This window comes from Symsagittifera roscoffensis, chromosome 2, assembly GCF_963678635.1.
Source record: "Symsagittifera roscoffensis chromosome 2, txSymRosc1.1, whole genome shotgun sequence".
Lineage (NCBI taxonomy): Eukaryota > Metazoa > Xenacoelomorpha > Acoela > Convolutidae > Symsagittifera > Symsagittifera roscoffensis.
Genome location: NC_087063.1, coordinates 23,680,199 through 23,694,363, shown reverse-complemented (window position 1 = coordinate 23,694,363; position 14,165 = coordinate 23,680,199). Strand labels below are relative to the sequence as shown.

The following is a 14,165-nucleotide window of genomic DNA, read 5'->3' as shown; positions in this document are numbered from 1 at the left end:
CCGTCACTTTCTTAGAAAGTAGGAACAAGAACATGAGTGTAATTGAATAACACGAATGTTTGTTTGAATAATACGAAAAATTACTTTGTTGGCATTTTGTAGCCTTCATGTGGCATTAGGTTCAGCGACAGTTGAACTGAGAAAAAAAAGCACCTATGTCGTGGAAATCATTGACGGCCAGTGAATTTTGCGACCAGTCTTAAATCTGAACTTGACGTTGTAACACGAAAGTTGCCAATTTCTTGATGTTTCCTAATTAAAATCTGTGTTTTTGAAAATCCAGTCTAAATTTCTGGATATCTCGGCAACAGTCCAATCAACCAGACTGGTTAGTTCATTCGCTTTAGGCTCTGGATCTGGTCAACTGCAGTGGAGATCGATGGGGGAGTTCTTCGTGCAGTCCAATGCCTCCCTCTCTCTCAAGTCCATCAAGTGGATCGGAGGCAGCAGCAACGCACCCTCCTCCAAAAGCCTTGTGAGCTGACCCAACAAACTGACAAAACCCCGAACCTATTTAACTTACAAATTAAAATTAACTCAAGTTTCTATAAACAACAGCCACCAAAAAAGATCAATGTATGTCTTTGACATGGATGCGGTTAAGGCCTTCAACGTGTTTCAATTGGTTTTGCAACCTAAAGCATAAAAGTAGCATATTATCCATGATAAAAACGGAAAACCGACGCATAGAAATCATTTTTTGATGGGTTCTTCATTGAGAAGGAAAAAAATTGTACAAATTAAATTCGTTTTCTTATCAACTTGACCTTTAGGGTGGCAGTTTCCGTCTAGTTTCGGTGTACGAGCAGCCCTTCATTATCACCTCGCCTGTCAATCACTCTTCTCTCAACCCTACAGGGGTCAACAGAGGTCATCAGGACTTGATCAAACTTGTGAATGATGAGTCATTCTCCAGCTCAGTGTGTCCTGAGAAGTCTCAAGTAATGTGTCTTGTACACTCGCCAGAAGGTTCAATTTCTTATTTCTCAAGTCATCATTCTTTAGTCGTTCTTAGCCAAGATCGAGGCAGAATGAATCGTCAAAAAAATATATTCTTACCTTGGCCTGCTTTAGTTGGCTTTTGACCAGTTTCCGAGCAAGATGTTTAAAATTAAAGAGGTATTTTAAACCCCGGGAGTTTTTTTGAGCATTATCTCGACTATGATTGTTTGCAGAAGTTCTTAATTAGTTCTAGTTAGATTTATCCACTAAGAAAAGGACCAACATACGAGCTGTTCAGTTCTTCCCAGATGAATCGCTGATGTGACCCTGTTTAAGAATTACGTGCTTTTTTATTATTTTTCTGAGGTGGGTCGTGTTGCCTCGCCATCAAGAAACGAGCAGCTGTCTCTTGAATTTTGAGACTGCGAAATACCACTTTGTTTAAAAACATGTTTTAGTGACTGCTGCCACAGTATATTCGTCCAAGTACACCACTGTCAACTGTTGCACTGGAGTACATGTCGAATTCATCCTGCAAATGATCGACAACATATACGCGGTAAGAATGATTTGTAGTCTTGATTTTTGATTCCAATTTTGGAACCACTCTGCAAAAAAATCCGAAATTGAATTAAACAAGACTGCTCGTGAATCAGAGCAAAGTCTCGATGTTCCGACTGCCCATAAATTGGTCTCGAATAGTTTTTGATTAATGAGAGCGAGATGTCGACAAAAATATCAATTTTAGGCTGATATGGAAATGAAAAGACCAAATATAGAGAGTTTCAAAAACTTCGGATAGACAGATTTAATGAAAAAGACCAATTGCACAATTTGACAACTTCTTTCATGAGTTTGTTTTTCTATGAATTTATCAGAACGAATTTGTGTCTCAGACAACCTTGAGACACAAGTTTGGTCTGATAAATTATAGAGAGTTGCAAAATTCCGAACAAACAGAATTAAAAATAAAAAAAGAATAATCGTACCATTTTGACAGATTTTTACATGCTATTTTTTCAGACAAACTTGAGAGTCCAAACCGGACTGAAAAATTAGCTTCTGCGTGCAAAATTTTTCCATATAGGTCTACTGCTCTTTTTAATTAATTTTGTCTCCTAATCTTGCTGCTAATTTTTTTGCTGCTAATAATAGCTTGCCTGAACTCAATTTGGAAAAATTTTGTGGTGCGGGAGAATTCATTACGCGTAAATAAAGCGCGTTATTTTTTCAGCGTTAAAGTATAAAATGAGCACTTTATCTTGCCTGGAACCAGATTTTTGTAATGGTGTTCGAACTTGGCTAGGCTTTTGAGCTTTTCCGAAAGTTTGGCTGAATATACTTCATGCCAAATTATTGGAAATTTCTTTTTCGATCAACGAATCTGAACGAAGTTGATTAATCTAAGACTGCTCATTTTCACGTCAGATTTTAGCTTCTCACTAATTTGCACACGTAAAAATCATTTCCGACAAACTAATTAACCTATAAGTTGTAGTTTTTGACCAATTAAATTGATCAAAGTCACCGATATTAGAGGCATTTTGGCATAAAAAACGGACCAAGTTAACATCCCCCCAAGCCGCTAACTTGGTTCTAAGTTGAACTTTCAGCCAATCAGAATCGAGCATTTTACGTGAAGCACAAATTTATTCTGAATTAAACGCTGGGGTACAAGATCTTAACTTGGTCTGGCTGGGGAGGGGCAGTGGGAGGGGCTTGCGGGGAGGGGGGAGGATGTTAACATGATCCAAGAAAACGATCCGAGCATAGTATGCTCCTGACTTTCTTCGAAAGTCGGAACAAAAACAAAATAGCCAGTTGCTCTGCAAGCAGTCGAGCGCAAATACAAAAATGATTTTCAGAAAGACTTTTTCATTGGTGTCGTTTTTGTTCGCGCGAGGAAAGGGACAAAAAAGCAGCGTTAAAACTACTAATAGCTCTTTTTGAATACAAAAACGTCGCCTAAAAATTGTTTCGAGAATAGAATACAACAAGTTTTCAACAATTTTAGAATTTTCTAGAGCAGTAGACACTTTTTTATTTACCGTTTTTTGATGGTTTTATGACTGAAATTTTTTGTTGGTTTTATGACTGATACCAAATTTATTTTTCTCGACATTGATAAAAAAAATTTTGTAAATTTTGCTATTGATCAAATCACAACTGGAAAGTTTTTCATATGGTTTATCGATCCTCCAATCTGTCTGATCATTTCTTGTGAAGCCCGATTTTGCGTGAATTCAAAGTGCAAAGTGCGTTCACACTTTCAACGGTCAAAGCAAAAACTGAACAAAGTTTTCGGTTTTAAACAATTAAAATTTTTCGAGGGAATGATTGAAAAATTAAACAAATTTCTAAATGTTTTTTGGTGATTTGTTTCAAAATAAATTTTCTGTTTTTAGTTGTTGAAAAATGACAGCAAAGTATTGCAGAATCAAAATTGATTGTCCATTCAAGATGTAGAGCTACATTTCAGTTCTGAAATGTGCTTTTTTTCACGTTGAATAATCAAAGGCGAAAAAATGAAAAAAACTCCCTGTACTTAAATCAGTTACTCCATAACCTGAAAAAAAATTTCGAAAGTTCCTTTAAATTTGTTGAAACTTTTGTAAGATTCATGACCGTTCTCATCGGAAATTATAGCAAAATTTTTTTATCTTAGTTACCATTTTTTCTTTTTCATTGTTTCTTCACTCAGGCCGAGAAAAACTCACATTTGAAAAATAAAGAAGTACAAACTGCATTTTTAAATTTTAAAAAAGTTTCTGTTTCTGGTACCTTCTGCGCTGTACGTACAAGAACCGGCAACAATTTGCTCATTTTTGATGTTTTTGTATTTGCATTCCTAGATTTTTGTTTTGTCAATTCTGAATTGCGTCTAACTTCTGTTTTTTCGCGTCCATTTGCAACTTAGTGAAGTTATCCGAAAACAATGGATAATTTGGCTTCTCATTCTTTTATCAGAATGACGACAGGAGACCGGAGTTCACAATACACATTATGGAGAACAGCACTTACGGTCTCTACAACACCAAACAGTCAAAGTTCAGTGGCGTTCTTGGAAAAGTCTCCGACGAAACATTTGATTTGGTCTTCGGCCCGATTAGCATGACGGCTGACAGGCAGAGACTTTAGTTTTATGCGAAACAAAAATAAAATTTTGAACCGAAATCTGATTTTCTGGAGAATGTTCTGTCAAATGAATCAAATTTTTCATGCAGGTTTTCAAAAAAAGAACTTTTCTCTATTCAGAATTTTTTTAAATATTTTTCTTATAACTTTTTGCTCGTTGCGTGAAGATTTAATCTCTTAATTTAATCGATGGCGTGAAACATTAATTTGGTTTCTATAAAAATGTTTTCGATGACTAATTTGTTAATTTAGAAACAGTTACACCAAAACAGCGAGATGAATCACATATTTGATATAGATACGATTATTTTAGTGAGGCAGCATCCCAGGTAGGCAAGCATTCGGTTCTTTTTTTTGTTGATTCTTTATTGGTTGAACCCTTGATTAAAAACTAAGTTTAGGATAAATGAAAACTAAACTCTCTGCTAAACAGAACGAGGCACTTTGAGTTCTCTCATATTTACTACTGGAGTAACCTTGTGGTGGTGACAAAACGACGAGCCAAGACGAGTGATCCTTCTTCCATTTTGAGACCCTTTCACAGCTACGTGTGGCTTGCAATCGCAATGTCAGTTTGTGTGGTTTCAGGTACGCTATCTGGATTTTTATCTGGATGCTTAGATGGATTTTTATTTCGAACTTTTAAAATATAAATTCAACGTTACAATAAAGTAAAATGATATTTTATGAATCACGACTATAGTTGATATATATTTTTTGGTCTGACTCAATCGCAGTTTCACTTCAAGAAATTTATGGAGTAATTAAAGTGAGAGAAATGAATGAATCCAGGAGCGGATTAAGAGGGCATAGGTGGACGCTTTTCTCTCTCAGGTATTTGACCATCTTGTGAACCAAAAGAGCCCCCCTTTCGTAGTATCTTGCAACATCCGTTTTCGGCCGACCGGCCCTAAATTTTTTGTACAGGCCAATATATACTAAATTTGAGGGGAAGCGAGCGTCAAAAACTTTACAATTTCCATAAAATGTGCCCAAAAATTGTATTTATGGCCAATTTTTTCTTTTCAAAAACAAGGTGTTTTAAGAAAGCTTGCTGCTTATTTTGGTCAACAAAAGCAAATCGGTATCAAAATTTCAAAACTTTTGAAAGTTTGATACCACCTCTAAGTGAAAACCCTTTTGAAAATCTTAGATCCGCCTCTGATTGAATCTGAAATTTCTTAAAAGGAAAACTATTCTTCAGGATTTTTTTTGTAGAGCACAATCTAGGTTACACAAAGCGGTTTATTTTCAGTTTAATCGTCTAAGGTTAAAAGAAATGTCGATGCCAAAGTGTTCATTGTAACTTAACGTGTTCATTTCTGATTCAGTAAGTCTGTGGATAGTTGAGAAGTACAGTCCCTTTGGAGGAGCCAAGGTCAATAACTCCTCCTTTTCATCTTCTGGACTACTGCCACATCAGGAGACATCTTTCGAACACCATACTAGTCGTCTCACCCCTTTGGACAATAACTTCGGCAACCAGTTCGATGCCACAAACTCAAGCTGGTTAGTTTAGGTCTAATAATCTCTTGATTATGTTATCTCAGTTATTAATCAAATATATCACAATATATGAATATTAGTCATGCTCAATTGTGCTCTATAAACTCTTTGAACTCAGATGGCATAATTTCAGAAAATGATAGTTTAGGATTGAAGCAGAAAGAGCTGTTTTTTTGCCAAAAACTGACTATACTCCAAGAAAGGGAAAAATTACCAAAAAGTAGCAAAAATTTAGAAGAAGAATAACCAACTTTCTCCAATTGAACAAGAGGGTGTAGAGAAGGGCGAAATTAGGATTTTTTGGAGGATAGGGGGGATTTTCAAAAAATTTTCGAAAATTTTGTCGACCAGTTTTTAGGTTTGACCAAATTGATTTTATGAGCCCTCCCACAACACACTAAAACACTCTGTTGGCCAAAAATATTGCGCCGCAGGCAAAAAAAAAGATCAAAAACGCTGTTTTTGGGCTTTTTTGGAAAATTTTGACCAAAAATTTCCGTTTTTTTGGCACGCGCTCCCTTCAAAATTAGTCTATATTGGCGCCGAAGGTGCTTTTAGATCAATCTTAGGGTTGGTCGGATGTCATAAATTAATACCAAAGGGGGGACCCTTTGGTTGGAGAAGGGTCGAATCACTGACGATTGGCGTCTGTGCTCAATCTCCGTAAACTAGATAAAAACGGCTCTGACAATAAAGTTTAACTCGTATTCTCGGCAATACAGACATTCATCGTCGTTAATCCATAAACAAGCCAAAAAAATCACATAACTCATCTTCATAATTGCAACAATCTTCAGCTCCGAATATAATTTGTTTCGGCGCTGAAGATTGTTGCAATTATGATGATAAATGCATATATACTCTCGTTTTAAATGCATTTACACTCTTGTTTACATTTTCGTTGCAACAGCGTCGGCTCAATGGATTGGAAAAAGAGGGCTAAAATCCGTAGAAGAAAATCAAGCGTCTCTCCTGCCCCTCACTCGTACACTCTACACCCCCTCGTCCCCTCACCCAACTATCGATGATTCTATAGAACTTTTTTCAGGTACACAGTGGGTGTGTTGTTGGGCGTGTCCCTGATGAGTAGGGTTCCGAAGGCCACCAGTTCGAAGCTGATCAGTCTGATTTGGAGTCTGTTCTGTCTGGTGGCACTGACCACGTACACTGCCAACCTGGCCGCCTTCATGGTCTCCGAGACACCCACCCTCACATTCCCACAGGGATTCTTCCACGATAGCAGAGTGGGTACAAGGAAAGATTAAGATTTAAGATCACTTATGACTATTATAAAATGATTATTAGTAACATAACTGTTTCATTTTTTCAATTTATTGTAACACAAGATCATTGAACCAGGAAACGGATATTCAGAAATTCTGGCAAACAAACTCTTTTTGGTTGTGCCATTTTTTTTTTCAAAAAACTTCAAAAACATAAATTGACGCAAAACTTCATATATATTGGAACATTGCCGAAAAACTATATACTTATTTTAAACGTACGCTCGTAACAACTGTTGTGCCGCTGATTATTAACTTTATGAAAAAGTTTTTAAATTTATGTTTTGACCAAATCGACCAAGAATCGGTTATGTTTCGACCATCTTGAACCAGGCTCGATATCAAGCTTGATATGTTACCACTATGTTCGACCGAGGAAAACATTTAGAACGAGTTCGACCGAATTTCGGGAGATGGCCGTGCCTCAAATTACCGACATTTTGACAGAGACCATGTCTACTTTCCCAGCATAGCCAAAAAATCTTCAATGTATGTGCAAGAAGATGGCTCTTGTATTTTTTTCAGGTGCGCAACCCTTCGGAGGAATTTGTGATTAGCACAGTATGTGACTCGTTCGTAATTGAGAAGTTCAGAAATGACGAGGAGTTCCAACGACTCGCTCAACACCTCGAGAAGAAGTGCGTCAAGACGACCGAGGAGGGATTCGAAAAGGTTAGCTTACAACACTAAGACATGAAAAAAAAAGAGAACTAGATTTGCTTGACAATAAGTAATTTTTTGTATACCAACTAGGTATTCATTTAGAAGTATGGTCATTTAAAAAGCTCGTTCAAAAAATTATCCCGAAAAACTCCCCATGGTCCCATTAAAAAAAACAGACAGACTAGCTGTGAAAAGTATTTTTCGAAACTTTCCAATTAAATTGGATGCAGCAATTGTTTCGCCTTATTAGCATTGGGCTATCGTATTTTTCAACAAGTTCAATTTCTATCATGGCGAAACTATAAATAGCTTCTATAGGGTGATTGATTTTATTATACGCCTCTATCATACACTGCTGATTTAATTTAACTGGACACAACGAACAAGATAAAATAATTAATGAAGAGAACAAAAGTTGCTCAAAATTTTACCAGATTTAAAATTGTCGCAATGCATTTTTGGTCATATTGTTTTTTTTTAATCAAGGGGTACGCTGAAACTACCGAGTTAATTGATGAGAAAGCTATGTCAGAATAGGCCTCTTACCCGCACCGAAGTTTCTCCGATTATTATCTATTATCTGGCGATTTTGTGGTCGAACAAAAAATTGTTCTTTTAATAGTCAATTACCTGGTGATTTTGTGGTCGCAGAGTAGAATAATCGATTATATGGAGAAAAAAAATTCATTAAAAACTTTAATTTTATGTCGATTATATTGGAATTATAATAGATTATAATAGATTCCCGCACCGAGCGCCCATTGATCATAATCGATTATATTGTCATATTATGATCCGCAATAAAATGACAAAATAATCTATTATAATCCATTAAAAATAGATTATAAGCCTAATATTTTTTTGTCAATATAATCAATTATAATCGATTTTAATCGATTATAATGGATTATTTCGAGGGGTTTTTCATGAAATATACAATTTATTTTAAATTATCTTTTTTTCTGTTTAGTGCAGTTGCTACGTAATACGTTTCATAAAATGTTACATTTCAGAACAAGGTTTCTATACTTTTTGGTCTCTGTTTTTAAATTCATCGCAGTTTAACACTTCATTTTACTGTTTTTTTACCACAAACCCCCCCCCTAGTTTAAACACCCCCCCAGTCTAAACACCCCCCACCCTCAGTTAAGACCCCGGTTCACTACCCCCACCAGTTCACTACCCCCCCCCCCCCCCCAGTGTACGCCACTCCCACTATTTACCTTCCCCCCAGTTTACCACTTTATTCCCCCCCCCCCCCGGTTTATTTACCCATCCCCCCGGTTATGCCCCCCACCCAGTTTACACCCTCCCAGTTTACACCCCCCCCCCCCTCAGTTTACCCTATCCCTTCAGTTAGAGGGGGGGGGGGGTAAAAAGCTTGATGGGCCGAAGGGATGACGTTTTGGCAGTTTTATGGCGATTACAATAGACTTTATTGCAATTTTATGGCGATTTCAGGGCGAAAAAAATAGATTTTGTTGAGATTATGTGGAGATAAAAAAACATTTTAGTGGAATTATCAGGCAATATAATCTTCATGAAAATGTTCTATTGTCTTTCTATTATAATAGAAAACGTTGCTTAAATTGGTTACACATAATCGATTATAATGGCAACATTTTCCGCAACATTTTCTCAATATAATCTTTTTTATCCGAGAAACTTCAGTGCGGGTACACAGCCCGACAAAATTTTAGAAGGTTAAAAAATTGAAACAATTGCGCAAACATTTGAAATTTATTTTTATCAAAGATTTTTATTTTTATTGGTTAAAAATGACCTTTTGTGGCTATCAATCATAAACATACTCTCCTATACAGATTTTTGGAGATTTACGTTCTAGAACGTTGTTGAGCAGTGTAAGAATCTTCTTTTGATCTAAGTATCGCATCAATTAACTCGGTGGATCCAGCGTAATTCTTGATTAACAAAAAAGCCAAAATGATCTAAAATAAATTGCACAAAATAATTTTTAATTCTGGTGAAATTTTCAGCATTTTCTTTTCACTTTTGTGTCATCTTAAATCTATTTGAAAAAAAGGCTTTGAAATTTCAAATTTGTTTGCCTTGTTCAAATAATTTCAATCAGCACTGTAGCATGATTTTTGTTTTTTCTAATCCAAGACAATGAATTGATATTTCTGATAAAATCATTCAGTAAAAAAAGAGGTAAATCCAACAAAGAATTGATTTTTACCAATTTTTTCTTTTTTTTTCATCTATTTGAAGCACTTGAGGACAGTAGCGGATTTAAGGTTGCAGACGTTCCCAGTCCCTCGGAGACTCGACATCCTGCCTAACCAAAGGGTCCCCCATTGTTATAATTGGAGATATCCATTAGAAGCTCACTGAGCCTAAAGTTTTTCTAAAGACACCTTCAACTCAATATAAACTAAATTTGAGGAGGAGCGCGCGCCGAAAAAACGCGTTTGATGGTCAAAATTTTCCAAAAAGCGCCTAAAAATTCATTTAGGTCAACTAAATTTTCTAATTTTTTTTGAAAATCCGCACCCCATAGATCCTTTGAAAACCTTAGATCCGACCCTGTTTGGGGACTCATAGCAAACAGCAATCATAATCCTGAATGATGGTCGAGTCCTTTATGATAAAGAAACCAAATGATGGAGTTTTAACCCAATCAGAACTGAGTTTTCAAACACCAAACAAATTGCCTAATGCATATTCACGATTTTTTCAAATTTTTCCAGACCGAAGCTGCATTGGAACACACGTAATTTTTCAAGAATACCGATTTAAGAGAAGTATGAAAACAAACTCAAACTTAACTATATCTGCAAGGGTTATAGATGCTATAACTTTTTACTGTTTGTTTTAACATAGGTTTTGTGTAGAAACGATTCACCGGAAAAACTTTTCTACTGTATCGAATTGATTGAAAAATTTCCATCGTTTGGGTTTTCCGTTATGAGAATAGCCACCCTAAATGGGGATTATCTCATGCGCGAATGACCGAATGCGCAAACAACTTCAATTAAACTACTGCTCTAACTAGTTATTATATGTTTTAAAAAAATGAAAAGTTAGAAACATTGAAAACAGGTGCGGATTTAGAGGCGAGGATAGCGGGGGGGGGGGGGGCTACCTTCGGGAATTGGACCCTAACAAATACCAAAGGGTTTCCCCTCTGGACAGTTTACCTAAACTTTTTCAAAGGGCGCCTTTGGCATCGGTGTCTTTGGTCTTTGTATCAAGGAAAAAACGTGCGTCATTTCTTTCAACAATGGCGCGATAGTGAAGGCAATTTCTGCTACAAAAAATTCCATTCTGATGCAGCAAAACTTGATGCAGAAGAGGCAGACCTCCCGTAGCATCATCGACTTATGATCACTTCAGACAGACCGTTTACCTGCCCTTTCTTGCTTTTGTCCTGATGGATCTTAAGGAACGCTTCATTGGAGCAGCTTCTTCATGTGTTCAAGTATGCAAGCTGCTACCCCGTTGGATAAGTGAGGAGGATGCAAAGGAGGAAGATTTTGATGATCTGGTCCAGTTATACGAAGGAGTTTTTCCGCTGACTTCCCCAGCGAGTTCGAAATTTGCGAAACCTGTGGCGCTTCTCCCTGTACACGATACCCCAGAAACCTTTACAGCTGCATGCAGAGTGTGTCACAAAACCACAATGCCAGTAAATTTGCTTGCTCCAGATTGGTGCTACTCTCGCAGTGACGGTGTGCATTGCTGAGCGCTCTTTTTCGAGCATGAAACTACTAAAAAATTACTTCCTCTCCAATATGAAGGAGGACCGACTCGCAAACTTGGCGCTGATTTAGATCCACAGAGATGTAGAAATCAAAGTCGAAGATGTCATCGAAAGATTTGCCGCAAAAAAACAAAGAATCAACTTTGTTTGATTTTGTTTAATTTTTTATAGTAAATAAATCAATGTTTTCGTCAAAATTTTTCTCAATCCACCCCCTTAAAAAAATCCTAGATTCGCCCCTGATTGAAAAGCAAAAGAAAGCATTCATCAAATATTGATCAAAACATATAATAACAATTCTATAAAAAAAACTTTAAGCTACGAATTTTCACATTCAGTAGTCGCCATTTTATTTTTTGTGTTGGTAGTTTTGCGCCTCCGCAATTCGGTGAAAAAAAAATGCAATTTGTTCTAGAATTTTAAGAAGTAAATAATCTTCCATAGAGACAAGCTGACACAGGCATTGATGCAGTTCTAACTCAAAAGCCATTTTTTGCAGATATTATTAGTTCAAAAAACGCACGGTCTTTTGTAACCATTCCACAATCCAATGTTCTCTTCTTTGTCCAACTTTTTCGAAATAACCAAAATTATCCAAAATGTTTGACATAAGACTTGGAAACGACTGAACTGCCGGAAACTACAAAAACCAACAATTTTTTAAACATTTTTGAAAATTTTTGAGTTTTTTTGTAAAGTTTTGCCAATCCTAAAGCTTGAAATTGGCAATGAACAAAAATTATTCTGGTTGTAAACTCAACAAAAATCCAAGCTCGAGGTTCAAATTATTGTTTCGAAATTTTAAAAATTTATAAAAAATTTTGTCTTCTAATTTTTATAAACTGAAATTGTACCGGCTTTGCTGCCTTTGATCTAAAATCACCAAACAAGCAGCAAGTTTTTGCTCACTAAAAACCGCAAAAAATGTGAATTGGGTCAAATAGTCGTGGTCTTGTCCTGAAACTAACGTAGCAAATAATGGTGTTGGTTTTAAGCATATTTTCACAAACATTTTTTATCGCAAATACAACAACGCCTACTTCACTGTTGAGATCCAACAAAAAAACTAGTTTTGTCCAGATAAAGTATAAAAACTTCAGACAGTCATTTGTAAATTTGAGTCTTTCGCGGCACTGTTGGCAGATATTGTTTTTTCTCGCAAACTAAACAGTTCTTCATGGTTTGAAACTGGGGGACAAATTTATGCGGTTTTCGGTTTCAGTGACCGCTTTATCTTAGCTTTTTCGAAAATTGATTTTGTTAATAGGTTAATAATCGGCTTTGTTCGTAGGCCTGATATTTGTCTTAAAAATAATGTAAAATTTGATAAAGCTTTGTTAATCAAGGGGTACGCTGAAATTACCGAGTTAATTGATGAGAAAGCTATGTCAGAATAGGCCTCTTACCCGCACCGAAGTTTCTCCGATTATTATCTATTATCTGGCGATTTTGTGATGGAACAAAAAATTGTTCTTTTAATAATCAATTACCTGGTGATTTTGTGGTCGCAGAGTAGAATAATCGAATATATGGAGAAAAAAATCCATTAAAAAGTTTAATTTTATGTCGATTATATTCGAATTATAAAAGATTATAAAAGATTCCCACACCGAGCGCCCATTGATCATAATCGATTATATTATTTATTTATATTATTATATCGTTTATTTACCCATCCCCCGGTTATGCCCTCCCAGTTTACACCCCCCAGTTTACCCTAACCCTTCACTTGGGGGGGGGGTGTAAAAAGCTTGAGGGGCCGAAGCGATGACGTTTTTGCAGTTTTATGACGAATACAATAGATTTTATTGCGACTTTATGGCAATTTCAGGGCGAAAAAAATAGATTTTGTTGAGATTATGTGGAGATAAAAAAAACATTTTAGTGGAATTATCAGGCAAAATAATCTTCATGAAAATATTCTATTTTCTTTCTATTATAATAGAAAATGATGCTTAAATAGCTTACACATAATCGATTATAATGGCAACATTTTCCGCAACATTTTCTCAATATAATCTTTTTTATCCGAAAAACTTCAGTGCGGGTACGCAGCCTGACAAAATTTTAGATGGTTAAAAAATCGAAACAATTCCGCAAAACGTTTGAATATATTTTTAAGCAAAAATTTCGACTTTTCTTGGTTAAAAATGACCTTTTGTGGCTATCAATCATAAACATACTCTCCTATACAGATTTTTGGAGATTTTACCGTTCTAGAACGTTGTTGAGCAGTGTAAGAATCTTCATTTGAGCTAACTATCTCATCAATTAACTAGGTGGATTCAGCGTAATTCTTGATTAACGAAAAGCCAAAATGACCTAAAATAAATTGCACAAAATAATTTTTATTCTGGTGAAATTTTCAGCATTTTCTTTTCACTTTTGTGTCATCTTAACTCTATTTGAAAAAAAGGCTTTGAAATTTCAAATTTGTTTGTTTATGTCCAAATAACTTCAATCAGCACTGTAGCATGATTTTTTGCTTTTTCTAATCCAAGACAATGAATTGATATTTCTGATAAATTCATTCAGTAAAAAAAGAGGTAAATCCAACAAAGAATTGATTTTTACCAATTTTTTTTTCATCTATTTGAAGCACTTGAGGACAGTATCGGATTTAAGGTGGCAGACGTTCCCAGTCCCTCGGGGACTCGACATCCTGCCTAACCAAAGCGTCCCCCATTGTTATAATTGCAGATATCCGTTAGTAGCTCACTGAGCCTAAAGTTTTTCTAAAGACACCTTCAACTCAATATAAACTAAATTTGAGGGTGAGCGCGCGCCGAAAAAACGGTTTGATGGTCAAAATTTTCCTAAAAGCGCCTAAAAATTCATTTAGGTCAACTAAATTTTCTAATTTTTTTGAAAATCCGCACCCCATAGATCCTTTGAAAACCTTAGATCCGACC

At 35.9% G+C, this 14,165-nt stretch overlaps 2 protein-coding genes across 4 annotated transcripts in view; both read left to right on the top strand.

Moving 5' to 3' along the window:
• Positions 1 to 14,165, top strand: part of LOC134839384 (apoptosis-resistant E3 ubiquitin protein ligase 1-like) — a 381,686-nt gene that overhangs the window by 135,046 nt on the left and 232,475 nt on the right. The window lies entirely within an intron of this gene.
• Positions 1 to 14,165, top strand: part of LOC134839106 (glutamate receptor ionotropic, NMDA 1-like) — a 63,700-nt gene that overhangs the window by 35,516 nt on the left and 14,019 nt on the right. For all 3 annotated transcript variants that reach the window (XM_063854541.1, XM_063854540.1, XM_063854542.1), the window contains 8 exons: positions 348 to 475; positions 774 to 969; positions 1,401 to 1,501; positions 3,910 to 4,067; positions 4,511 to 4,665; positions 5,409 to 5,586; positions 6,632 to 6,827; positions 7,392 to 7,538. In XM_063854541.1, the coding sequence (XP_063710611.1) occupies positions 348 to 475; positions 774 to 969; positions 1,401 to 1,501; positions 3,910 to 4,067; positions 4,511 to 4,665; positions 5,409 to 5,586; positions 6,632 to 6,827; positions 7,392 to 7,538 (1,259 nt within the window). The remainder of the gene's footprint in view (positions 1 to 347; positions 476 to 773; positions 970 to 1,400; positions 1,502 to 3,909; positions 4,068 to 4,510; positions 4,666 to 5,408; positions 5,587 to 6,631; positions 6,828 to 7,391; positions 7,539 to 14,165) is intronic.